Source organism: Erpetoichthys calabaricus, chromosome 2 (genome assembly GCF_900747795.2).
Source record: "Erpetoichthys calabaricus chromosome 2, fErpCal1.3, whole genome shotgun sequence".
In the NCBI taxonomy this organism is placed as follows: Eukaryota; Metazoa; Chordata; class Cladistia; order Polypteriformes; family Polypteridae; genus Erpetoichthys; species Erpetoichthys calabaricus.
In genome coordinates, this window is record NC_041395.2 from 301,343,818 (window position 1) to 301,371,457 (window position 27,640).

General features: G+C 37.6%; 1 protein-coding gene across 2 annotated transcripts in view; it reads left to right on the forward strand.

The window, feature by feature from the left end:
* xpnpep1 (X-prolyl aminopeptidase (aminopeptidase P) 1, soluble) overlaps positions 1–18,700 on the forward strand; it is a 70,061-nt gene extending 51,361 nt beyond the window's left edge. For both annotated transcript variants that reach the window (XM_028795859.2, XM_051922176.1), the window contains exons 14-20: positions 160–231; positions 2,539–2,599; positions 6,012–6,081; positions 6,857–7,030; positions 17,109–17,185; positions 17,283–17,381; positions 18,209–18,700. In XM_028795859.2, coding sequence (XP_028651692.2) covers positions 160–231; positions 2,539–2,599; positions 6,012–6,081; positions 6,857–7,030; positions 17,109–17,185; positions 17,283–17,381; positions 18,209–18,328 — 673 coding nt within the window. In that variant the 3' untranslated portion in view covers positions 18,329–18,700. The remainder of the gene's footprint in view (positions 1–159; positions 232–2,538; positions 2,600–6,011; positions 6,082–6,856; positions 7,031–17,108; positions 17,186–17,282; positions 17,382–18,208) is intronic.
* Positions 18,701–27,640: the final 8,940 nt, after the last annotated feature.

A 27,640-nucleotide genomic window follows, 5' to 3' on the forward strand; every position in this document is an offset into this window, starting at 1 on the left:
GCAGAGCTGCACTTAAAGTATCCATATTTCCTTATTATATAAATTTTATACCAAGCTTGTATTAGAAGGATTAGAAGAATTCTAGTGTTTTATTTATTCTGAGACTGCATAAGAAGCCCTGTTTTTTTTTTTTTGTTTTTTTTTCTCTCTCTTCTTAAGGCCTCTTCCAGAAACTAATCGGACTTTAACCCTGAATGAAATCTACCTCTTAGATTCAGGAGCTCAGTTCAAGTAAGCATATTTGAGTTTAAAAGTCTGCTTTGTAATATTATGATCTTCAAACATAGAATTTAAAAAAAATGTGTACTGTGTGTATGTATATATTTTTGTGTGTGTGTATATATATATATATATATATATATATATATATATATATACAGTGATACCTTAAGATACCAGTTTAACTCATTCCGTGACCGAGCTCGTAAATCAAAATGCTCTTATTTCAAATCAATTTTCCCAATTGAATGAATTGAAATGGCATTAATCCGTTCCGGACCCCCAAAAAACACTGCAGTTTTTTTGTTACATGTTTTTAAATAAGAAAAATGTACTTATAAATAACGAATATTGTATAAAAACACAATACAATAGAATGTACTGCAATAAATTGGTTTTATTAAGTACAGTACAGTATAATGTACAGCATTTACCTTGGAGATCAGACAAGTTGAAGATGCTGACGGAGGTGGTGGAGAAAGGCTGAACTGAATAACTGAATGTTATTCACTGATTTTTGCCCTTTTTGTTGCACCTTCCTCACTTTCATCTGCAGGGGTTTTCAAAAAAAACCTGTCCAATGAGGTCTGTTTCATCCTCCCTTTCAGAATGTTTCTAAAATGCGTCATGCAAGTGTCATTAAATAGCGTGTTGCGCGCCCAGTTGAAACTTTTTCTGGGTGTTTCTTTTGAATAAAGTCTGAAAGTTTCTCCCACATTCCCAACATTTCCTTTATCTCACTTGTAGAGATAACTTCCTCCGCCTCCTCTGCGTCACTTATTTCCTGCCAAACCTCCATGTGCTGCTGCGTCTGTAGCTCCTTTAGCTCCTCCGTTGTCAGTTCCTCAGAGTGCTCCTCGATGAGCTCATTGATGTCACCTTCATCCATGTCCAGGCTTGCTGGGGGATGTATCCTTTGGTCACTATTATTCCTGAAAACGTTTTGAGGTAATCCTCAGCTGCCTTCATATCTGCGCTCACTGCCTCACCATGCCTGACAACGGAGTGAATGCCGGTCCTCTTTTTAAAATTCTCGAACCACCCCCAACTGGCTTTTAACAGCTCGCCCAATGCCAAGTCTGTCGAAGTGCCTGAGGTGTGCTGCTGCATATCAGCGTAAATCGCTCGTGTCTTCTCGCAGATGATAGCCTCCGTCACAATATCTCCTGCGAGCTGCTTCTCCATCAACCACACAATCAGCAGCTTCTCCATATTTTCATGGATAGATGTCCACTGTTTAGAAATGATTTTAACGCCCTTGGCTTGCGTTATAGCCTTTATCGACTCCTTCTGCTTCAGTATGGTGCAGAATTTAGAAGTGCTACGCTTGTACTGCTTCGCCAAATCGACTACACGCACACTTTGCTCATGTTTTTCTGTAAATTCTTCATTTAATTCAATGCACATCATCCGCTTCTTCTTCTCTGCACTGTCCTTCACACTCACTTTCTTCGGACCCATAGTTGGAAAAACGAAGTTTTGCAAAATAACTGCAAGCACAAATGCGAGCACAACACTGAAGCTTCAACTGTGAGCTAACTGCTTAAAGTGAACGAGTGAGACACGGGATGTTGCGGCGTTCACTGTGGCGAGATGCACGAACTACTGGTGGGGTGGGGTATCTGAAGCTGACTCGTAACCCTAATTTTAGCTCTCAACACAAAGCAAAAAATCGGCCAAGAGACTGCTCGTATCTCAAAAAACTCATTAGTTGGGACACTCGTAAGTCAAGGTATCACTGTGTGTATGTATATGTATATATATATATATAATATATATATTCATGGCATTCGTAGTCTAGGGGCTTCGCCTCTGGTGCTGACGTCCGAGGTTCGATTCCCGAGAGGGAGTGCAGTAGAGTGTGTACGCCTGATGAGCCCAGAATTAGGGCGAAATACGTGTCGCGTACTCTTTGCATTATTTGACAGTAAACTATTTCAACCATATATATATATATATATATATATATATATATATATATATATATATATATATATATAATATATGTATATATATATATGTATATATGTGTGTGTATATATATATATATATATATATATATATATATGTGTATGTGTGTGTGTATATATATATATATATATATATATATATATGTGTATGTGTGTGTGTGTATATATATATATGTATATATGTGTATGTGTATATATATATATGTATATATGTGTATATATATATGCATATATATATATATATATATATATAAATATATATATAAATATATATATAAATATATATATATATATATATATATATATATATATATATATATATATATATAAATATAATTTTTTTTTGTAGAGATGGAACTACTGATGTGACACGAACAATGCATTTTGGCAACCCTTCTCCTTTTGAAAAGGTACACTTTATCTTAGCTAAAACTAGCTTAACTTATAGTTAAACTTTTACAGAGACTCTAAAACATTATACAGTTACAGGTGTCTCAAGTTGCCATTCACTGTAGAAATAAATTTGGGTGAATTTATTCTCAAAACTCAGTTAGCCCCAGTGTGTGATGTTGTTAGGGTGAATATCTGCATTAACCTGCTGTAATGGCAACCAGAGGAGGCATTTAGTAAAAGGGAATGAGAGAGTGGGCTTAGTTCATTTTCTGTTTCTGCACTATTTACTTAAGCCCCAAAGAGTGCAGGGGAGTCAGGATAATTAGTAGTAGTCATTTACAGTGATTAGAGTATGTTTGAGGATGCTTTATAATTATCAGTATTCTTGCATTAAGATGAACTCAAATGAAAATGCATCTACATTTACAGTGCATCTGGAAAGTATTCACAGCGCATCACTTTTTCCACATTTTGTTATGTTACAGCCTTATTCCAAAATGGATTAAATTCATTTTTTTCCTTAGAATTCTACACACAACACCACATAATGACAACATGAAAAAAGTTTACTTGAGGTCTTTGCAAATTTATTAAAAATAAAAAAACCAAGAAATCACATGTACATAAGTATTCACAGCCTTTGCTCAATACTTTGTCAATGCACCTTTGGTAGCAATTCCAGCCTCAAGTCTTTTTGAATATGATGCCACAAGGTTGGCACACCTATCCTTAGCCAGTTTCGCCCATTCCTCTTTGCAGCACCTCTCAAGCTCCATCAGGTTGGATGGGAAGCGTCGGTACACAGCCATTTTAAGATCTCTCCAGAGATGTTCAATCGGATTCAAGTCTGGGCTCTGGCTGGGCCATCAAGGACATTCACAAAGTTGTCCTGAAGCCACTCCTTTGATATCTTGGCTGTGTGCTCAGGGTTGTTGTCCTGCTGAAAGATGAACCGTCGCTCCAGTCTGAGGTCAAGAGCGCTCTGGAGCAGGTTTTCATCCAGGATGTCTCTGTACATTGCTGCAGTCATCTTTTCCTTTATCCTGACTAGTCTCCCAGTCCCTGCTGCTGAAAAACATCCCCCCAGCATGATGCTGCCACCACCACGCTTCACTGTAGGGATGGTGCCAGGTTTCCTCCAAACGTGACTCCTGGCATTCACACCAAAGAGTTCAATCTTTGTCTCATCAGACCAGAGAATTTGCTTTCTCATGGTCTGAGAGTCCTTCAGGTGCCTTTTGGCAAACTCCATGTGGGCTGCCATGTGCCTTTTACTAAGGAGTGGCTTCCGTCTGGCCACTCTACCATACAGGCCTGATTGGTGGATTGCTGCAGAGATGGTTGTCCTTCTGGAATGTTCTCCTCTCTCCACAGAGGACCTCTGGAGCTCTGACAGAGTGACCATTGTGTTCTTGGTCACCTCCCTGACTAAGGCCCTTCTCCCCCGATCGCTCAGTTTAGATGGCCGGCCAGCTCTAGAAAGAGTCTTGGTGGTTTCGAACTTGTTCCACTTACGGATGATGGAGGCCACTGTGCTCATTGGGACCTTCAAAGCAGCAGAAATTTTTCTGTAACCTTCCCCAGATTTGTGCCTCGAGACAATCCTGTCTCGGAGGTCTACAGACAATTCCTTTGACTTCATGCTTGGTTTGTGCTCTGACATGAACTGTCAACTGTGGGACCTTATATAGACAGGTGTGTGCCTTTCCAAATCATGTCCAATCAACTGAATTTACCACAGGTGGACTCCAATTAAGCTACAGAAACATCTCAAGGATGATCAGGGGAAACAGGATGCACCTGAGCTCAATTTCGAGCTTCATGGCAAAGGCTGTGAATACTTATGTACATGTGCTTTCTCAATTTTTTTTATTTTTAATAAATTTGCAAAAACCTCAAGTTAACTTTTTTTCACATTGTCATTATGGGGCGTCGTGTGTAGAATTCTGAGGAAAAAAATGAATTTAATCCATTTTGGAATAAGGCTGTAACATAACAAAATGTGGAAAAAGTGATGTGCTGTGAATACTTTCAGGATGCACTGTAAAACTTAATAATAAATTAAACCTCTCTGGTTTTAATAAATATAGTTTGTAAGATTATCCTTTTCATTATTACTTAACACTTTTATCAAAATCACAATATATTCAATATCTTTGTTAGCAAAAGAAAGAGGATCATGGTAGTAATTTGAGTCAAGTTCTTCAGCCAGTTATGTAAAATTTAGGTGTGTCTGAGGAGCTATTCTTATTAAAAAAAAAAAATAAAAAAAATTCACCTTAACATGTTCACATCAGAATCTGCGCTTCATTACGTAGATTTGTGAAAGTGACTCATGCTCCCTATAATATTTAGAGGACAGCAGAATCAAGGTGTCAGTGCTCATGTGGTAGGACAGGGTGATACATCCATTTCTAAAATTGGCCTCCAAGATCACGTAAATGGAGTGCAGATTGGCAAAGCTCAGTATAAAAAAATAGTTATCTAACAAAACTTACTCAAAATAAAGAAATCTAGAACAGAGTAAGCTGGTAAAAAAAGATATGTGATCTTTTAGAATGGCCCTGTTCAATGTCTGTTTTAATTTAACTAAAATGATATGGCATGGCCTGAAGTGAGCAGTTCATCCAAGAAAAACACAAAAGTAGTTCAGTGAAGGGGAACTGGTCAAAGTATGCCTCTAAGATGTTGTCCCATATTAATAAATGATCATCTAAACTTTATTTGAGCTATTTGATGATATTTAAGGATTTTATTACATTTTTATAATAAAAAATGAATTTTGGACAGTCATATTAAGTAAAACAGGGGATGATAAAATTGTATGTGTGCTATGTGTTTAATTTGGCTCTTTTATTATTAGGATTTAGGTGAATATTAAATTTAATTTCAATACAATTTAATAACATAGTCAGCTTGTTAATTACAAAACCACAGGAATACAAGAGAAAAGCTAGCTACCAGGGAACAACCGCATGTAACACAGTGTGAACACGTAGGCTGCACGCAGATAGTGATTAGGCCAGGACTTGAACACAGTTTTCTGTAACTGTGTGGTATCAGTAACTATTGTGCCACCATGGCTTCCACTGTAGAATTACACATAATTACACACATTTCAAACAGGTTAATAAGCTGACTGTTTCCACTGAAGTTTAACTCATATCTGATAGTAGGAAACAATTGTTTTTAAAATCTGTTTACTAAATACTGGTTTAAATATGTACTTTAGCATGTAGCTTGACAGCAATTGGAAATATGATGCTACACTTTTGACATAAGGCTGCATTAAGTATTAATGCAAGCTCCAGATGTTTACAATTTTATTTCACGTCATTAAACACAATAAATAACTAAATGACTTCAATAGCTGAAGTTACGCTGTAATTTACTGATTTTTAGTTAACATTGTTGTTTTTTGTTCTCTAGGAATGCTTCACATACGTCCTTAAAGGCCATATTGCAGTAAGTGCTGCAGTTTTTCCCAATGGAACTAAAGGTACTAGCCAAATATTAAGACAAGAAATAGTTGATGTATCGTACATGGAAAAGCCTGCTTCTGTTTAAATTTTTTTACTTGGCTCTCAGTAATATGGTTAATGCCCATTACGTGATAGAATATACATATAGTTGCAAAATACTTGCACAAATCATAATTTGTATTCCTTTAGGTAACTTTGCAGATCTTTTTGCCCTCCACCTGAGGGAATATGCAATTTTAATTGCTGCATGGATGTCTCAGAGTAAAATGACATTTTGTTGGCTGTTTAGTGGGCCTCACTGCCATTAATAATAATAATAATAATAATAATAATTCTTTGCATTTATATAGTGCTTTTCTCACTACTCACAAGCATTAAACAAAACGCAACCAATAAAGCAGTTAGAGTGCTGTTGGGTCCAAATTGCTGCCTTTTAAATTCTTTATGATATAGGAGATAAAATCTCTATAGATGGCATCTCTGCCTGTCTAGCCTGTTACCAAATACAGTAAGCTCTAAAAGCTTTGTTAATCGTGGGCCATGGTTTTGAACACTGGAAAACAAAAACAAAGACACCTCTCCAGATTGTTCATTGACCTGAGACATGTACCAACACCAAGACTGGTTGAATTAAGAGGTTTGGCCATCAAACGATAACCTATGAGTTACTGAATTAGGTCAGCTACCAAAAGTTGATTTGTTTAGTATTTTATTTTTATTGGAAGTCATAAATAGATACATCAGTCTTATGACTTTTGTTCATTCTTTAATTTATGTTCTTATTTCCTTTAGGACATCTCTTAGATTCTTTTGCTCGTTCTGCTCTTTGGGAGTCGGGTCTGGATTACCTTCATGGAACAGGACATGGAGTTGGATGTTTCCTGAATGTCCATGAGGGCCCTTGTGGAATCAGTTACAAAACATTTGCTGATGAACCTTTGGAGGCTGGCATGATATTGTCAGATGGTAAGTAGCAGCAGTCTTTTTTCTATCAATTTTCTTTTCAATGAATTAGGAAATCTGTCATTACAACTACAAGTCAGAGATTGTTGTGCTGAAAGTGAAGTGTAGAATTTGAGTTCCATCTTATTAACAGTGAATCAAAGAGAACTGAAGCACGTGTGAACATTGGCAACCTGCATATAAGTAGGCTGAAATAATAAAACAAGATTGGACCAGCAACCATCACAACATAAGCTCCGTTCCACTACAGCTGTGCTGTGGTCTGAGACCGGCAGATAATGCAAGTTTTACTTGATACTGCATATTGTACTCCTGAGTAAATCACAGTAGCAAGGAACCCATACTTTTACAGCTTTATACTTCCACCTGTTCATGTTCCTCACCCGCTGCTCCTGGGCAGAGTTGCGGTGTTACCGGTGCTTGTCCCAGCAATCATAAATGCAAGGGAGGAACAAGGCTGTATATTTGTTTTTAGAAAGCTAACTGAATAAACTTCACTCTGTCATGGTTTCATTTTCACTTTCTCCTCAGAGTGAATCACATTGTGCAATTGAGAATGAGCTTTCCTGAAATGTTCTGTATTTCTTAAGTTTATTATATAAATGTACCTATTTTTTGTGTTGCTAATTATACACTTATTAAAAAGTTTCTTATGCTTTCATATATTTTAAATGAATTAATGGGAAAGAGTAAATGCATCTAACTTGAAGTTGAACCCAAGTAATTTTGTGTTTTCCTGACAATGAGCTGCTTTGTAGTTTACTTAGAAATATCGTCTCACATTAATAAAGTGTTTGAGACAATTCAATTCAGTTATTGTTTGAACTCTGTTAACTCAATTTTAAGGTTGCCAGGCATTCTAAGGCCATCCAGAGAGCATTAAAGTATAATGGCAGAAACCAACTTTAGGCAGGGCTAAACTTGCTCATACAGATTGGATTTGTTTTGGCATTTGTGACCTTTTTTGCAAAATACTTGCTATGAAAAATTGCAAAAAAAAAAAAAAAAAGTTTTCTTATAACTGAATCAAATTTATTAAAACCTATCATCACTTTTATGTTTATTTCCCAGCCTAGTAAAGTCTCAAAATTCAATTATTGCTATCAGTTCTACTATCCGTTCTACTACTGGTCTGCAAATATGCATATAATAAAATATTGAAAACTGGCAGAAGTCATTAAAACTACACTTGCTTGGATTGCCATTGAAAGGAAGCCTTGTTTTAAATCTGTTCTTTGCAAGATTTGCTTGGTTCTCCAGTCAACATTAATTATCATCAATTTACCAGCAATTCAGTTGTTCAATATTTATTAAAGATATGTAGCCAATGAAATATACATTTTAAGGCAGAGAAGCTTTTCTCTCTTACCCCTATACATGATACTTACCTACTGTATTTCAGTCTACTTTAACCATTTGAGTATTCATTCTGTGGAGGTTTTTAGGTAGTGTGGTATTTAGAGATTTATATGTTTATAATGTACTTACTTGTTTTGAACTATTACAGTGCAATTGTAATCTTCCTGCAGCACACTTTTCCTTCATTATACTAATTGGAAACTTTATTAAAAGCAACGTACCCTGCTTCAATCATCTTTCACCTATGTTTATACCTGAGGTGAAACTAGCTAATTTAGATGAAGATTCAGACAGCATCTCCAGAGTATATAAAAATATAAGAAATGTATTATTTAATGAACTTTGGAATAATTAGACAGGGATCTCATAATTATAATTTCAGAAAAGGATTGGGATTTAACCCTTCATAAAATACACTGTAGTTCAATATGTGCCTAACACTCCAAAATTCAATTAAAATAGTTTATTTTTCACTGGCATCGTGTCTAAAATTTTTTAAAATGTCCCCAGGGTCCAACCTGTGAGCAGATGTCATCAAGCATTTGCACCTTCATTCAAATGTTCTGCAAATGTCCTAAACTTAAGCAATTATGGGCAAAATCTTTGAAAATATCTCTCATCACCTTGGATTAAACATAACTTCTAAAGACTCAACAACAATATTTACAGTAGATAAATATCAAATAAGATTTCATTCTGCTATGAAAAACCGGTTTTAATATCCTGTACCACACTACATGTACAAGGTCCTATTTTTCTCAACTGAATGATTCCTATTTCACCTTTATAACTCATTTGGACAGTCATATTCTATTTCAGCCTTAAATGCAAAAAATCAGATTCTCTTTACAAGAATGTTTACAGAACTTGGCAAAACTCCTTAATATAATTGTAAACTAAGCTTACTAGGCCTCTAATATGTTGAACCTTTATAAATAATTTGCTCTTTTATCTTAAATAAAGAACCATTATTGGTGGGACCTTATCTGTTTGTGAATGCTGAGCTTCAGGGATGTTTTTTGAAACATACTATAGTATTTTTATGTTTTTTGTTCACTTTTGCTGTTATGTTGTGCTTCTTAAATAAAAAATTACATATTGCATACACAGTTGGAAGGCTTTCTTTGCCTTTTATTGTATAATTCTTAAATACTTTGGCATACAGTGAAAAAATATCTAGAATATGTATGTGCTATAATCCAGTATACCATCAGTTCAAAACAGTCCACGATTCCATGAACACCCAAAATTACACAGCAACTGAATGCATTCATTCAAGAATTGTTGTGTTTGTACATACAGTATGCTAAATTAGCAGAAAAATATTTGTGTTTACTATATGCCACACTTTAGTAGGCATATATTTGCAAATATGTATTTTGTCACAGTTCCAAGGGTCAAAAATGTCTGAATAAAAAAAAAAGGCCAAAGAACAATCGCTCGGGAAAAACACATAAAGAAGTAACAACATGGTATAAATTAACCATAAACAAAGCCCAGGTGCCTTTTCAGGACAACTTACAATGGTTTTCAGCTCCTGTCTGGTGAAGTAACTTGTCCCCATGCCCCCTGCAAAAGCTCTTCATATCTTACCTCTCATCTCTCTCTCTTTCTCTTTGTACCCTCTGTCTCCTCTTCCCACCACTTAAGTAATGACTGTAAACATGCAGCCTTTTGCCAGATTGGAGTTAGTTCTCTTTGATCTGGATTGCCCTCCATTTGCACTCAGGACACCAGGGATCAAAGACAGTAACCAGTAACTCCTGGTGTCCCTGCATGTGAAAGGGCTGGGTCTCCCTGGTGTCATATGACAAATCTGCTCTATTGCCGGCATAACATAGACATAAGTGTCTAAATGCCCCCTAGAGGCCAGTGTATTGTAGTTTTTGGTATTCCTTCCCTGGCCCCACTATTTATTTACACAGCATGCAAGGTGTTCCTGTCAACTGTTAGGTCACTGGCCCTGTAACTCCCTGCTGTAGCATTGCATGCACTTTCATGATTATGCTGATGCCCCTACCCAGTGCACTTCTGAGGCATACGGCAAACCAACAGGGCATGAACTTCCACGCTGCCAGAAATGCAGGTCTTCTGTGTGGCTTTGTCCTCATCATGAGAACTCTCTAGACTCTTCCTTCTGCCCTGTGCCATCGTGGGGTGCTGTTGCCCTGGTACCCTGGCACTGTTTCACCATAATCAGATTAATTGCTTAGAGCGTTGTGTACTGTTGATTGGAAAATTGCTGGGGAGACTACCTCTTCTTGTAAGAAAGACATGACTCTGGTTGAAATAACAATATTTTTTGACATTGTCTATTGTCAACTATAGCTAATTTAGAAAAAATATTACACAGTGCTATGTATTTGTGATATTGATTTTGTATTTCAACCAAATTGAACTATTTCTCAATTCAGCATGTTCAGAAATCAGCATTTACTTGAGTGTGTTCAAAATAAGTAGATAATCAAATGTACTGTTATGGAATTTTTTGAAAGCTTTGGGTGACATTAAGGACTGGTGACATTTTTCATATTCTTGACTTCACAGCCATGAGAATCCATTAGGCTAATTTTAACTGGGGTTCATACAAGGACAGAAATAACAACAAAAAAGAAACAGTTACATTCTATATGCTTGCAATCAAGTCAAGTCAAGTTGGGGAGCATGCACTGGTACAGTGCATTGAATCAAATATTTCTGCAGTTATGATATACGTTTTACAGCAGAAGCTGAAGGAAGCCTTAATGAAGTGTTGAGTATACTGATGTCTGTTCTGAATTTTGTAAGGGCGAGAGGCATGAATTCTTGCTCTATGTTGTGATCTGTAAAATAGTAGTCTGCTGCACATTTAGGCGAGGTGGTTGCTCTGCAAAAATTGCTTGCATTATTTATCTAGTCTTTGGAAAGAGTTTGTTAATTTTGTCACAAACAGGAACAGTCAGTTGGCAATGACATGTTGCCCATTCATCATAACTGTTGTATCTTGTGGACCTGTTCATTGAAAAAAAGATCAATAAAATAATGCATGGTGCACACACCAATTTAATTTATCTACAAACCTTCAAGAGAGAGTGTGAACCCTCTGCCAAGCATGTGTTTCATGAAGTACTACGGAAATTAGAAGCTTATGCGTTTACTGCAGGCCATTTTACAGAGACTTTTAGGTGCAACTTGAAAACAATTCTCTGTCAATTCTCTGTCAGTCTTGGAAGAATTTATTGACATTTCATATGATAGCAGCCTATTAGCTTGTTTCTGTAAAATGCCACTTCAGACATTGTGGCATGAGTGTGTTGATTAGTACAAAAGAGTTCATGATATAGCCAGGCAACTCTTGATTCAAGTCAGCATCACATATTTATGTAATGTTTATTTATTTATTTATTTTTTGTAAAGATAAGTGACAGCAAAGATAAAGGTGATGCTGAATACTAAGGATGACACATCAATCAATTTATCAAAGATTACTCTGAAGGTTTACGTTGATAATGATACGTCATTCTGTTTGTCAAATATTACTAGACACATTGATAGGATTATTGGCAAAAAGCAAAAGTAATCTTCTCACTGAGTCAGTGGATGTTTTTATGTGTGATCGAACTTTGGGAAACATAGTGAGCTGGATCATAAAAGCTAAGCTTTAAGCTCTAAACTTCCAGTAGAAATTGGGTGTGTATGTTAGTGTGTATATATGTGTTTATAATTTATATACAAGGTAGATAAAAATAACAGAAATACCAAACAATATATTAATATCTATGACCTAGTAAGGAGTATCACCACCCTTTTGCCTTTGGTGCAGCTTAATCTCTTCTGGGAATTTTGTCCTACAAGACCAAAATTGTTTGCAGTGGGATACAGAAACAATCTTCAAGAAGAGAAGCCCCTTGTTCTTTGAAGGATGAAGATATTGAGAATCTGCTTTTCACTGTATGTTCTAGAACCTTCCATGACGGTTTAGGGGTTCTTTGATCTAGCAATTGGTGAAAGTACTCTTGCAATAGTATAGCATTGTATATGTGGGCATTATAATCCTGGAATAATCATAAGAAAAAGAAAAATACGAAAAAAAGTAATACATTTTATTTATATAGCAGCATTCCCATGCTCAAGGCACTTAAAACAAAATGATACAAATAGTTTCTGCATAGAACAATTAACAAATAAACACAATATATACGAAAACATTAAACAGAATAAAAGAATAAGCCAGATTATAATACTAAATTTAATACTAAACTAAATGCCTGAACAAGTTACATAATTTATGCTACAACACACACTCTGATTATCCCCAGCATCTGGACAGGTACACTGAAAGAAGGAGCAGAGTGTTAGGTTAAGGTAAAAAGTCTTCCTGAATAGATGAGTTTTAAGTTGTTTTTTTAAAAGAATGAATGGAGTCAGATGACCTAATTAATTTAGGGAGGTCATTTCAAAATCTGGGTGCTATACAGCTGAAGGTCCTGTCACCCACAGAGTACAAGTTAATGTGGGGCACATCAAGATTACCAGAATCAGAGGACCTTAATGGGCGAACAGGAGCAGAGCAATGAAGAAGGTGACTGATGTAGTCTTGTGCAAGGCCATTTAAAGTTTTGTCAGTTATTAATAGAATTTTATACTCCATCCTGTAAGATACAGGGAGCCAGTGAAGGAGAAGTAGGATGGGTGTGATGTGCTTGCTGTTGCTGGTTTGTGTAAGGACTTTTGCAGCAGAGTTTTGAATTAACTGGAGATGTGAAATAAGAGTTGAAGGGGCATCTCCCAGTAGGGAGTTACAATAATCGATGCAGGATGTGATAAAAGCATAGACAAATTTCTCAGCATTAGAAAAGAAGAGGAATGAGCGAACACGGGATTTGTTATGTAGGTGAAAGTAAGAAAGTTTATCAATGTGTTTATGTGGTCAGAATAAGAAAGGGAGGAATCAAAAATGATAGCAAGATTCCTTGCATTAGAAGAAGGTCTGATGAGATCACATCAAGTGCGACTGAAAAGGAGCTCATTTTCCCAACTTGTGCTTTTGTGAATTTCCCATTGGGATTAATAAAGTATCTATCTATCTATCTATCTATTGCCAAATTTTCAAGAGTTCAGTTTTGTTGCAATTTAATTTGAAAGAGTTCTACTCCGTCCAGGTTTTAATTTCACTGAGGCTAATTGCGACCGAAGAAAGCTCTGATGAATTTTCGCTTTTAACATTTAAACAGAGTTGAGTATCATCTGCATAAAAATGAGAACCCAGTCCAAAGCTATGAATAATGTGGCTAAAGGGAAACATATAAATACAGAAGAGAAGAGGACCAAGGACAGAGCCCTGAGGAATTCCTTGTGTGACTGGCGCTGAGCTGGCTCTCCTGTTGCCAAAACCAACAAACTCTTGAATTTCAGTCAGATAGGACTTGAACCACTTGAGGGCAGTGCCAGAGATGCCCAGAATGTTCTGCATTCTGGACAGTAGAATGTCATGTCTGACAGTGTCAAATGCTGCACTAAGATCAATATGCTGGTTTGTCCAGAGTCTGCTTCCATAAGCAAATCTTTGGTTACCCGAAGCAGAGCAGTTACACAGCTGTGCTGCGCCCTGACACCAGACTGAAAGAGTTCAATCAGATTAGAGGTAATTGGTGAGTTGAGAAGCTACAACATGCTCAAGAATTTTTGACAGAAAAGGTAAGTGAGACAGAGTCTGAAAATTGTTAAGATTGTCAACATCAAGACCAGACTTTTTTAACATTGGGGTTACAGAAACAATTTTGAAAGTGGCTGGCACAAAGCCAGTGTCAAGGGATATATTTATTATTGTCACAACAGTCGAGATTATGCATTAAGGCAGGATTTAAGAAGTGTGGATGGGATTGGGTCCAGTACACAGGTAATTGGCCTTATCTTACAAAGAAGGTCTTTAACAAATGCAGATGTGACTGGCAAAAAATTGGTAAAGGAGCTGAATGGAGTGGGAAGACAGGGAAACATATGGATGGATGATGGATTTATATTAGATGAATTATTTTGATCTTTAACTTTATCTTTATTATGGATAAAGAGGCATCAGTAGAGGAGGTAATTGGGCTAGATGCAGGTTTAAGTAGTTTTTTAACTACAGAGAACAAAACCCTTGGGTTATCATGGCCACATTCTATTATCTGCCATAATGTGTGTTCTTGACTGTAGTTAGTGTATCTCTGTAAACCTTTGATGGTCAGAGAAAGCCTGGATATGCCCAGTGAGGCCAGTCTTACGCGACATTCTCTCAAAGGCGTTGGCTTCATAGACTGTAATTCTGAGTTGTGCCATGGAGCTGAATGCTTAATAAGAAACTTCCTTATGTTTTAACTGAGCTGTTTTAAGTAGTGTTTAATGAAAGGCTGAGTTTATAGTAGTCAACAAGACTATCTAGCATTTATGGAATCAAGGAAGACAGAAAAAGATCAGAAATGGATCCAGCAAGGATAGAGGGACAGGTATTTTTTTAAGGTTTCTGAAAGAAATTTGACATTTACAGGTAAGAGGAGAGATAGGTAATGAGACAGTGAAAAGTACTGCTTTATGGTCAGAGAGTTCCAAATCACTACTGTAAGTGTTGCCGACAGATAAGCCAGTTGTGCACATCAGGTCTAATCTATGACCACCAGAATGGGTAGGAAAATTAACATGTTGCACCAAGTCAAAACAGTCTAGCAAGGACAGGAATTCATTCCACAGTTTAAATATGGGAGTGTCGATATGGATGTTGGAATGGCCAAGAAGAATGACTCTCTTTGAGAGGGAACTTAATGTGGATTAAAAGATCAGTCAAGTCTCATAAGAAAGACCCATTGTACTGTATTTTGGGGGACAACAGACACAATTTTATTATTAGTTTAAGAGCCAGTCACTCGAAAGACATTGGACAGTCAATTGGGATTCTTTTGATGTTTAACTCCAATCTAGCAATTACTGCAACCCCTCCATCTTTATCTTGAGTTACAAGCCTCTGAGAAAAAAACATATTCAGAAGGTGTCCCCTCCGTGAGAATGGAGTTATTTGCTTTGTTAGGATGCACTTGTCCTATAAAATGGCCTTATACTTCTTGGTTGTTACCCAACCGTGCCCAGTAATCTTCAAATGTAATCATTCCTACAAGACAGCTGCTCAATCCATTATGGATCCTTTGCCAAGTTTAACAGTTGGCAACAGACATTTTAGGTCAAAGGTATCTTTTGTCTTTCTCCAAGCATAAAATCATCTATAAATTGGCCTTAGTGTGTGCTTGGTGTGTGAGTGTGTTTGTGTGTGTCCTGCGGTGGGTTGGCACCCTGCCCAGGATTGTTTCCTGCCTTGTGCCCTGTGTTGGCTGGGATTGGCTTCAGCAGACCCCCGTGACCCTGTGTTCGGATTCAGCGGGTTAGAAAATGGATGGATGGATGTTGGAACTAGGGTAAAAGATCATGTTCACTTTTTTCCATTACTCAGAAGTACAGGTTTTCTGCTCACTACACAAGTTTTCACTTCAGTGTGCTTTGTATTTTAGCACAAGTAGTTTGTGAATGGCAGCCCTGCCGTAAACGTCATCTTTGTGAAGTTCATGGAAATGCTGATTAAGCTGTGTAGTCATTTTTATCAAGTATCCTTTAAAGTGTTCTGTCTATCCCTCTTAGCGCTTCAACTTGTGACCACTGTTTCTCTTTGCTGGTGTAGTTGTTCTATGTTTGGTATATGCTGTCATTATATTTGAGATCCTTTAATACACAAAGTAAGTTTGAGGTTTTTGTGACCACCGAACCTGTAATTCCAGCACCAGGCCTCTGTGAAACTGTTGCGTCATGTTGCTTTAATAAACTCGCATATGAAAGTGCTAACTTTCGGACCTTTTGTTTTTTTTTATAGCTGGCATGTAGTGATGATTGCTAATAATGGCACACACACAGTTGCATTTGTAATCATAATTTAGTTACTTAAATGTTAAGCTCCTTTTTTATTTGGGTTTTTCTGTTATTTTGTCCACTTACTTTATATGTATTATGTATATGTATATCTTCTGTCATGGCAGAGGTGGGTGGTGGTATTGGAAATTAATATTTTAAAAGAGAAAGGTTGAGAATATATGCTTTATCTGTCTCAGATTGCTCACCTGCAAGCTTATAGAATTTGTCATGTGAAAGTGAAAAATATCTATCTCTCCAGCTATTTTCCAAACCTGCTTATGCAGGGAAGAGTTATGGGGAAGCTGGAGCCTATTTAGGCTTGCAAGGCAAGAACAGACTAGGATATAAAACTCACACACACATATCGGGGGCAATCTAGCTTCACCAGTTCACCTAACCTACATGTCTTTCATCAGCGGAGAAAAACTGAAGCAAACACACTTGGACATGGAGAGAAAATGTGAATTTCATGTAGGGAGCACCTGAGACTTGAACCCCAGTCTTCTTGTTGCGAGGCAGCATCACTACCACTGCGCCACTTTGCTCAGTCACAAATATATAAAAGAATAAAGTACTGAAATGCTTTTAGTGACATATTGTATTGATTTACTTTGAAGAATCACATTTGTTTCAGGTAGCCTAACCAGTCCACGTAAGCTTCCAGCGTACTGTTCAAAAACTCTGTAGTGGGCAGTTTGTAATTGAGGTGAAAGTCAAGCCTGAATATAATGTAAATTTAACAATAAATTACATTTGTATTGTTTGTTGTATTCTATTGAAAATCAATGCTTGGTTTCTCTTTAAAATGCAGAACCTGGTTATTATGAAGATGGAAAATTTGGCATTCGAATTGAAAATATTGTTCTTGTGGTATCTACCAAGCCTAAAGTAAGTAGTGTCAATAGTGCTGACAGGAATATCTAATCCATTTTAATTCAGGCTTCTTACTGCATATGTAACCTATTTATTTATTTATTTTTAACAGTACAATTACAGAAATCGAGGCAGCTTGACTTTTGAACCAATCACACTGGTACCCATTCAGACTAAAATGATTAATGCTGAGATGCTGACAGAAAAAGAGGTAAGGAATATTTCTGCTGTAAGATGTGTGTGTTTGAGCCAATTTATTAAAGTGTTCATTCCCAATTAACTGGTGAAGTTCCATCCCACAGAGAGACCGAGAACCAAGAGCCCTTCTTGGTTCCCCTTTATACCCACCACTACTTAACAATAAAGAGTAGTCTAAATTTTGTTTCCTGCATTTTTTTTCCCTGAAACTTTTAAGTTTATCTTGAGATGCATGTCTTGTCTTCAAGACTTCTGCACTTCCTTTGCACCTCTGGTCCCCACTAGAAAAGAAGCAGAACAGGCCATGAGGCATCTAAAGATCTTAGCCAGTTTCTTGAGAAGTATCCAGCTGCAGCAAGGACAGTTTTTAGCCTCTCTAATAAAGTTAGACAGTTTCTTATTGCAGATAATAATACCAAAGAAAATAGTGTTTTAATTAACTGTACTTTTAAAGTAAGCATTGTAAACCATACTTTGTGTTGCTACAAACTTTGTGTATTAAAAGTTTTGGAATCAAATGACCTGTATAAGACCATATCATCATGTTTAAGTAAATGCTTGGTTCCAAGGCTTGATAATGTGTGAGATTGCTGGAGGCTGGGTGGGCTCTGATATGAATGCTGAGTACAAGGGCGTCATTTTATGGGCCTCAGAGTGTCTCGGGTTGCTGAAGGTGCCCGCGGCTTCCGATTGTCTCATCTACAGCTGGACTCTATTGTCACTTCTTAGTAGTATCTTTTGTGCTCTCACCATGTTTCACATGAGGAAGCAAAAACTGTGAGACAAGAGGGCAGACTGTACTAGAATTAGACTTCTAATGTGTATAATTTTTTATTGTAGCGCACTTGGCTGAATGACTATCACCAGAAATGCAGAGAAGTAGTTGGAGCAGAGCTTGAAAGACAAGGGCGACATGAGGCATTGCGATGGCTGATCAGAGAAACGCAGCCCATTGCCTAACTGTGCCCAGCTGAAGGAAACCATATATACTGTATATTCATACTGTGAGATGAAGAATTTCTTCTAAAGAGACTTTAAAAATGTTTAAGCATTCTTTAACATCAGTGGCTATGTTTTATTTATTTTTTTGATGATTTGCTTTAATATAAAAAATTACATGAAAATATTATTAATGTTTTGCTTATAATCTGCATTTGGTATTTAATTGTGGAAGCAAAGTCAAATGTACTGTATTCATGTTGCTATTAAGTATTTTTACTTAAATCAGTTCATGTAAATCTTTACACAAAGCCATTTAATAAATATTTTTAAATACCGTTTAAATAATGAGTACAGAATATTGAATAAAGCTATTTGTTGTGCTAATTCTGAGTAATTTACAGTAATTAGTAATTTATTTTCATTAATGCAGCACAGTTGTGTATTGTATATATTGTGACAAAGGATGGCGCTATACCAGCACTTAACCTGACACAGACAGACACAGGAGGCACACTGATAAAACACAAATGATTTTATTTTCTTCACCTCGTGGGAAACGCCTTCCTCGTTTCCCACAGGCACAACACAATCCCAATACACAGAGCACTGCACAATACTCTTCCTTCTCTATTTTCTTTCTTCTCCACTCCTCCCGGCAAGCTTTGTCTCCCTCCTCTCGACTCTGACTTCCAGAATAGTGTCTGCTAGTCCCTTATATAGGTTACCCTGAAGAACCGCCCACACGGGCTCAGGAATAGTTTCAGTACCCCCTAGCAGCGCCCTCAGATCCCAACAGGGCTGTAACAAACTCCAATTCCCATGAAGCCCTGCGGGAGTTCAAGGTACCGCTGTCAACCAGGGGAGCTGGCCATCTAGCGTTCTGGGGAGGTGATGCTCTGTCCACACTTGCTCCTCAGGCCCTTCCAAGGTAAAGGCATCCCAGCCGGGCAAGGACCCCTGCCATCCATGACAATATGAAATTGCATATATCAGGAAATACGTCACAACTGCTTTTTTAATATAAACAATTTTGATAAAAATTGTAAAAACAGAACTTTTACAAGTGATCGAAAGAAGAATTAGCTATGGTGAATCAGTGACCAGGTGCCCACGGGCACCATGTTGGCTACCTCTGCTGTAGACACTGTTTATGAAGTTTGCATATTTGCATAGGTTTCTTCCAATGACACCAGCTTTCTTATATATTACAAAGCCAAAGTGTACAATATGGATAATTTGGAAGGGTAGATAGTGCAAACAAACCTTACTGGGGAAATTTGTCATTTTACAGTAGCTCAATAAACAAATTAATAATAATGTTATACTACAATAAAGCCCTTTGAAATATATACCAGAACAACTAAAAGAAAAGAAAACTAAAGCAATTGTCTGGTTGTGAGAGATTGTGAGTGTGTTCATGCCATGTGGTAGACTAAGTGGTTGTTGCCGTCATCCATTTTCTGCCAGAATAGGCTTTGGCCCCCACACAATCCTGACCTGAAAAAAGAGAGAGCCAAGAAAGTGGAGACACACATTGATTTTTATGGTTGCATTAATTACCTTTGATTTCATTATAGATATGTTAATAAGTTTTCAGTCTCAAACATTCCATTTACATTTTGTAATGTGTTGTATAATTCCATAAAGTAAAGTGCTAATGTCCGACTCTTCACTGTTTAATTGTTTAAATCTGCTTTCACCTTTTCTGTGGACTAACTCATAACTCGGGTCCTGAACTCTGTTAAATGAAATTGTCATCTTCTGGTTAAATCAGAAAAAAGAGCACAGCTTCTTTCTAAAACATATGTTCCAGATGACTATTTATACCTGTCGTTCCCGTTATTCAGTGTGCATGTTTCTAATTTTCTCTTCATGCAGTCTGGTCACGTTGAGTATCTATTTTTGTCACAATCTCTTTTTTTTTCTGTTTCAGAAGTTGAAATGTTGTTTGCTTCCAAGTAAATACCACGAATAAGGAAGCAACCACAGAGAAAGTGAATGCATCCATTGTGTGCTGGTAATACAAGTCTCCTTGCCAGTTTCAGCCATAGCAGAATAATTATCATGCGCCTACATCACAAAGTACTAATTCAACAAGTACCTGTCATCATTGTGGTGTTATTGTCTCTTTTCTGAAGCTATTTTCACATCTAGATTTCCTACTAATTTATTTTGTAATGTGCAGTAGTAAGCTAGTCAATTTATATCTTTTCTCAGTTCGGTTTGCTTTGTATAATGCTCTTCTCTAAAAACAGATCAAGAATGTGTACACAAATTCACAGTTACCAGACAGCAATAGCAAATTACTGAACCATACAACTTTTATAAACCTGTATCATATTTTGTCTTGTCATTTACTTTTTTCAGTATGTAGGCTAGATAGGACTGATCTTTGATTGCAGTCTTCTGTATATTATTAACCCTTTATTCTCACAATTATTTTGTATTTTATTATGGCAAAGTCTGTTCGAGTTCATTATTGGGCCTTTATTCTGCCGTGAGTAAAGGCCACATGAAAAACGAGCTCCATGTAGCATCAGTAGAAGTTGGCATATTTTTAATTATGCTTTTTAAAACAATGCTTTAATAATATTTCTTAAACTAATTTTTTTTTTCTTTCAAATTCAGCCTGTGCACAGGCAGCCTGGAGACTGCATTTGTTCTTTTTGACTATTTCGATTTGCGCTGAGTATTCTGGTCTTCCTAAACATATTTAACACATGCAGATTTAAATCATGAGTCCCATGATGGAGTGGTAAACCATCAATGTTTAGTTTCTTGTCTGCTAGGCTACTCTTCATCATTCCTAAGCCATATATTGGGAAGAGCAGGTTTAGATGATAACGAGTTAATACTAGATACTGTTTGTTCAGAAATTATCCATGCATTTTTTAAAAATATTTTTTGCTTTAACCTGACATCATTTATTTTGGTGTTAATACTAATATATTCATGCAAGCTACATTCTTTTTCTGTTTGTCTGTGTTTTATTAAATCTGCCATTTGACAAGGGTTTTAGTTGTAGGAGGAATGCTGAATTTGAATTTGGTGTTTTTCCCAAGAAAAATTAAGTAAAATAGAGCTGGGGGCCCCATGATTTTCTTTTCTAATGGGAAGTGTACTGTATAATGACTAAATGATACATACAGTATCTAGATTTGTGTGGAAATTAAATTAAGTGGGTCAGCTTCCTAAAAAACACCCCATTAAGAAAGGTCTAATTAAAGGTGGACAAGTTGACTTTCTTAGACTGGTCTACCTTTAGCTATTTGCTTATGGAAAGAATGTCTAATGTATAAATGACTGAGCAGCCTACTGCCTGACCATTTTGCAATTTTAAGATGATTTGCAGATAAAGTAGTGTGGTTAAGAGTAGGACTTTAGGAACCTTCAAATATTCACTTGCTGTTTTTTTAGACATTCTAGGTGAATAGGAACCTGTTGGATTGAATGGCCTGTTCTCGTCATTGTTTTTTTGATGTTCTAATAACTTAGCAGGAGTAGAAACTGGAATGAAGAATGCAGTTAGTCGGTGCAGGCCAGAACATGAGTGCATCACCGCTGTGCTCCCCAACAAGACCGTGTATCCAGCAGAGGGAGCTCTCTCTCTCCTGTGTTTCTTGATGCAGAATTGACTAGAACCAACACCATTCCCTTTGTACTCATGGCGGAAAATAATTACATGACAGAAATATGATACAAAAAAAGATATATGTATTTAATTTGCTTTAAAAGACAACATTCATTTCCAGAATATAATGCAGAATACTGTATACATACATATTCAGGCTGGAGAGAAGCAAAGGGACATCACAGTCAAGTGGGAGAATGCTGACACACAGATGTCCTATCCAGCAGCGAGGAATTTTCTTTGTCATAGTGAGACGCTTCTGACATCGTGCTGGATCCTCATCATTATAAATAATCACATAATTAACATATTCATAGAATTCATGTTGGATATGGGTGACTACCAAAAGAACAGGCTGGTTATTAATACCTTCAGTTTTTTTAACTAGGTTTAGGTTTAGGTTTATTTGTCATATATAGGTTAACACAGGGTCAACATACAATGAAATGTGTATGACGAGAAAAACAAGTCACTCAGCCTAGATCCAATAAAGCTTAAAAAAGATTACAAGTTAAAAATAGACAAGCCATATAAAATAAAATGTGTATGTTTTAAAAGAAGTTATAGAGCAATATGAGTTGAATGAGCAGCAAGTACAAATGACAGTTATTGCACAGATAATGTTTTATAAGTGCAGATGCATATTCCATAAAGTGCAGATGCATATTCTAGTCAGTATTCAGAGTGTGTGCAGGTACAGTTTGTGTGTGAGTAGTGCAAAGTAGATGTAGTGCGTTGTAGTTGTAATGTAAGTGTATGTAAGTGTTCAGGTGTTGCTGTTGAGGAGTCGAATGGCCTGGTGGTAAAAGCTGTTCTTAAGTCTTGTAGTCCGAGCAGCCAGACTCCTGTATCGTCTGCCAGACGGTAACAAGGAGAACAGCTGACGTGCTGGATGGCTGTGGTCCTTTATGATGCTGCTTGTCTTACGCAAGCACCGCTGGAGGTAAATGTCTTCAATGGCAGGAAGACTCTTGCCCGTGATGTGCTCTGCTGCCTTCACCACTCTCTGTAGTGATTTCCAGCTGCTGGCAGAGCAGCTCTGTTTAAGTTTGGGAAAATGGTTCAAAGGTTTTAACAGAAAATAAGCAGGCAAGAATCAGAGAGGAAAGGTCCAATACTTCAATTGTTTACTTGTTCAAATATAGTATCAGTTACATACAATATAATAGCAATATACATGCAGATATAGGAATTGTACTATTGACTTACAGTAATATATATATATATATATATATATATATATATAAATTTTACTGTACTTGCAGTAATATCAAAAGATATATGATTTATACTATTGACTTACAGTAATACAGATATATGAATTATACTATTGACTTACAGTAATATCAGATATATGAATTATACTATACTTACAGTAATACAGATATGTGAATTATACTATTGACTTACAGTAATATCAAAAGACCCAGAGCCATCATCCTAGACCAGTAGACTGAGGGAGCCCGCGTGTCAGTCTCGTCAGAGGATCAACTCGTGAGCCTGGTCCAATACCGGGCGGTGTGCACGTTCCCCACGGTTGAGCTTCCGAAGAAACTGAGGGCGGAACCTTCCCTTATATACTAATTGAGTGTCCTTACCCAAAATGGCTTACGTGTAAGCAGTGTATACAGAAGTGATCAGTTTCTGCACACATCTTCCCACGGGACAACTTATGTGTTATCTCTACTAAGCCTAAAACAACCCTTCTTAGAGACATCAAAACAACTTACAGAAAAACATCTTGCATTAATTAACCTTTCCCTAAAACATTCTGAAACCCTTTATGAGAAAGAAGTTTTTGCACATTCTTTCGCTATCATCCCAAACATTCCAATCTTTGTAGCTGGTTTTGCACTGAAGCGACCAACCCCCTCTTACTCCTTTATTTTATCCCTTCTCCTGTTACAGAGAAAACCTTTTTATTACAATCGGTCCCTCGCTCAGCGCAAAATCAGCAACCTTGTCTGTCGTGCTCTATTATTAATTCGTTTTAAAACACAAAACACATAGCAATTAAATATAGTCATTAAAGCAATAATAATAATAAGCAGCACCAAAGGGCGGAAGAAAACTGACAACATTGTGGATGCCTTTGGTGACCAACCTGTAAAGATTGACCACCACGCATTTACAGATTCACCTTCAATTTTGGTCCCTAAAATTTGTAATTGAGACGTCGTCATGACTGTCTGTACAGTAAGTGCATCTACATGTTTTTGATGTTTAGCAGCCAATTCTTTTAATTGCAGGGAGCTATTTAATAAACGTTCAGCTACAGCCAGTGAAATTGAGGTCGGAGCATGCCAGACTTGCCATTGAACCTTGGTAAGATGGTTTTTAGTGGTGTAATTATTCAGATAGTAAGTATTATTTGCTATTTGCCAAACATATACATTATCAAGACATCCAGAAAATGGAACCTGTGGCAGCCTACGATTAGCGATGGTGGTGGAAACACAGAGTCGGTGAGGTCCCACTTCATACAGAGTGGTGTTCTGATTAACTAGTCTCCAATTACAGGTGGTTGCTTTACCTGAAATACATGGGTTTTCCTGTCCTGACATCAATCCACAGAACATACCAATATTAGTGTGTTCGCAATTTCGTAAATCATATGTTTTGTTTGTTTTAGGTTCTAGCCACTCACCATCCAATTGCAGCTGCCAAAAGTGTCCGTGTGCAACAACAGGTAAAACGTGATATCTACACAAGGTTATCATAGTGGTAACATTATATTGAAACCAATACCCATTACATATTGTATCATTACACCTAGTGTTTTCAGGTTTAACCGTTAACCATAAGCTACTGCTAATGTTCCATATATCTTGCCATATTTGCATATTATTAGTCCTTAAAGCCATTTGCATGTTATTTTTCTGTATCTGTGCTTGTAATATGTTAAAAGTGCATACAGTCCAGTTCATGAAAGTTGAGACATTTAGCCATCGAATGTCATTGCTAGCCATGATTATCCAGTCTGAAGCGCGTTGTTCCCAGTTTACTGTTTGCTGATGAGAGACCATGGACTGAGGTAACCACCTAGCCATTTGGTCTGCCACTTTGTGAGTATGTCGTCCCACATTCTCAAGCTTGTTTGCAGTTATTTCATTATCTATGGTGTTTAAAGTTCCTAGGGTGGTGCCAACCCCTCCTAAGAAAGTGTCATACCATGCCCGTTTAGCACGCTTACACTGTGGCAACAGTGGAAATGTCACTTGCCATGTAACCTTAGTCCTTTTTGCTGTCATAGAAACAAGTTTACATGTGTCAATTATTGGTTCTACATGTGACTGTCTCGTTATGGGGGTTCTGGCCCACACGGCTATGGCAAGCATTGGTATAGTCCTGTTAATAATTTCAGTTGCATTGATCCAGCCAATGGGCCCAGTCTTATTAGAGGTGTATTCGCCTGATGTTGCATTGACCTCGCACTGTGCCTTGGAGCCGTTCCAGGGCCCCATACACCAAGTTACTTTAGACGTCCAGGTAATATTTAAGTTTTCAGAGCACTCAATCAGATACTTCTGTGGTTTTACCCACGGCACCTTCAAGTTCGAGGAGTAGATAGTGCACCCGTCACCAGTCGTAATGGTGAGGACATTGCAAGACTGATTCTCCGGACACGTGGTGTTCTCCTGACGTCTGGGCTTAGTGGAATTGTTCCACCGCCATCGGACCTGAGTCGTCTCTGTTGCCTCGCCTCCTAATGTGGTGGCTCCTACTTCATTCAGAACACCCCCAATTCTGTAAAACAAGAACACAGCATGTTGCACCCACTCCTCACTCCCGTCTATAGCAGTGTTTTACAGGAACATTTACCCATGCTTCTTCTCCATTGTATAGAACAGTTACAATCAAATCCTGTCCCATTGCGATGATTTCTGCCGGGCGGGGTGGTTCATGGGGTTGTTTAACCCACACTTTCGCCCCATTAACCAATTTAGGAGCATCTGTTGATCCAAATCCCCCCACATTCCGGCCAGTCTTAACTACTGGTGCAGTACTTTCCTGCACTTTTCCCATGTGAACTGGTATTATTAACAAGTGCGCTATTCGATCTCCCTTAGTCAATTTGATTGGATCCCCCATTGAGGATTGTAACAGAACTTTGACGGTCCCTTGGTAATCTGCGTCGATTACGCCTGCTAGCACAGTGACTCCCTTTAGCGCCAGACTTGATCTTGGGCATACATGCCCGTAGTGTCCCTTCGGGATTTTCACCCCTTTGTTTTACATGCTGAGCTCCAAAAACTGGATGGTAAGCCACTGCCTTTCATTTACTTATTCCCCAATATGAATGTGCTGCTTGAAACACCAATAAGTTTTTTCATTCCAACTAACTGCTAAAATGGCCATTCCATTAATTCAAATGCAGTACTTTCAAAAGCTTTCATATACAAACACGTGCTTTGCTTTCATCTCCTCGATTTCTTTCTTTAATTCACTTAGTTTTCAGTCACATTATTCAACTCATGCCCTGCAGTCTACAATGGCTATACAAATCCACCAGTTTCTCCACATTCAATGTCTAAATCAAATCTTATCTTAGCACTGGTTACTTTTACAAAAAGTTATGAACTATTGGTATAACATTTTTAAACCTCAGAATTATACAGAGAATGCAGTGCAGTAGAGAATAAATGGAAGAAAACATTCTTACTCTTTTCCTTTTCTTTCAGTCCTCTGTTTTAACTTGCAATTTGGCATTGGCTGTTTTTATACTGCCACATGCCATTTTTCATACCAATTATTGCATTTAAACAAATGCACACCATATTGTCACTTACACTTTCCTTCATTACTTCATACAAGTAACCCTCACATTATAGCAGCTTTACTTGTAAACTGACGTCTCCAATATACATATTGTTTTCTCTGCAGCAATAATCAACACAGGGGCTTTGAAAGGAGTGCTCCCAATAACCAGCTTAAGTTCTACTGCTGTTCCTCAGGGTCAAAAGACCCCGAAATCAAAGCACACACTTTAACACTGAGCGATCGTTGTTTAATCCGTATGGCATTCTCCTTATGCATCGCTACGTGTACTGCTAGCTGCTCGTGACTTTTTAGCCAGGTATTACTCCTCTCTCTTGCTTTCCCATCTAACTGCTTTATAATAATTATTAACCATACACAATCTGTCTGACCAGCAGACAAGTGTAGGTTTTCTGTTTTAACCGCCTTTGCCTCTACTTTATGCAGAGACACCTTATCTGCGTCTTTGACTAGCGCAGCTGCTGCAGCTGACTCCGCCCTCCTCGAGGAAAGCACAACGGCCTCCGATTCGACTCTCTTTATTGCTACTGCTACAGTTGACGTTGCCGTTAAAGTTTCTGTTGCAACTACTGCTGTCTCCATTTTTAGCGAAGAAAACACAGCTGTAAAAGCTGATTCTACCGTACACCTAAAAAACTTCAGAAATGCTGTTGATGCACGCTGACATTTGCCGGCTGTATGCCAGCATGCGATTACAGCATATTTGCCACCTGTGGCCGATCCATCCCTATTATATACTCTTTCACTGGGGTGATTAGTACGGGGTAGGGTCTCACGGGCAACTGACCAATTTGTAACATCACCGTCACCTGAGTGGCAGGGATGTCCGTTCCCCCAATCCCCTGCACTGTCAATCGTTTCCCCTTGAATTTAGATGGATTCCCATATATTAAAGTGGCCTCCGCACCCGTATCGATGAG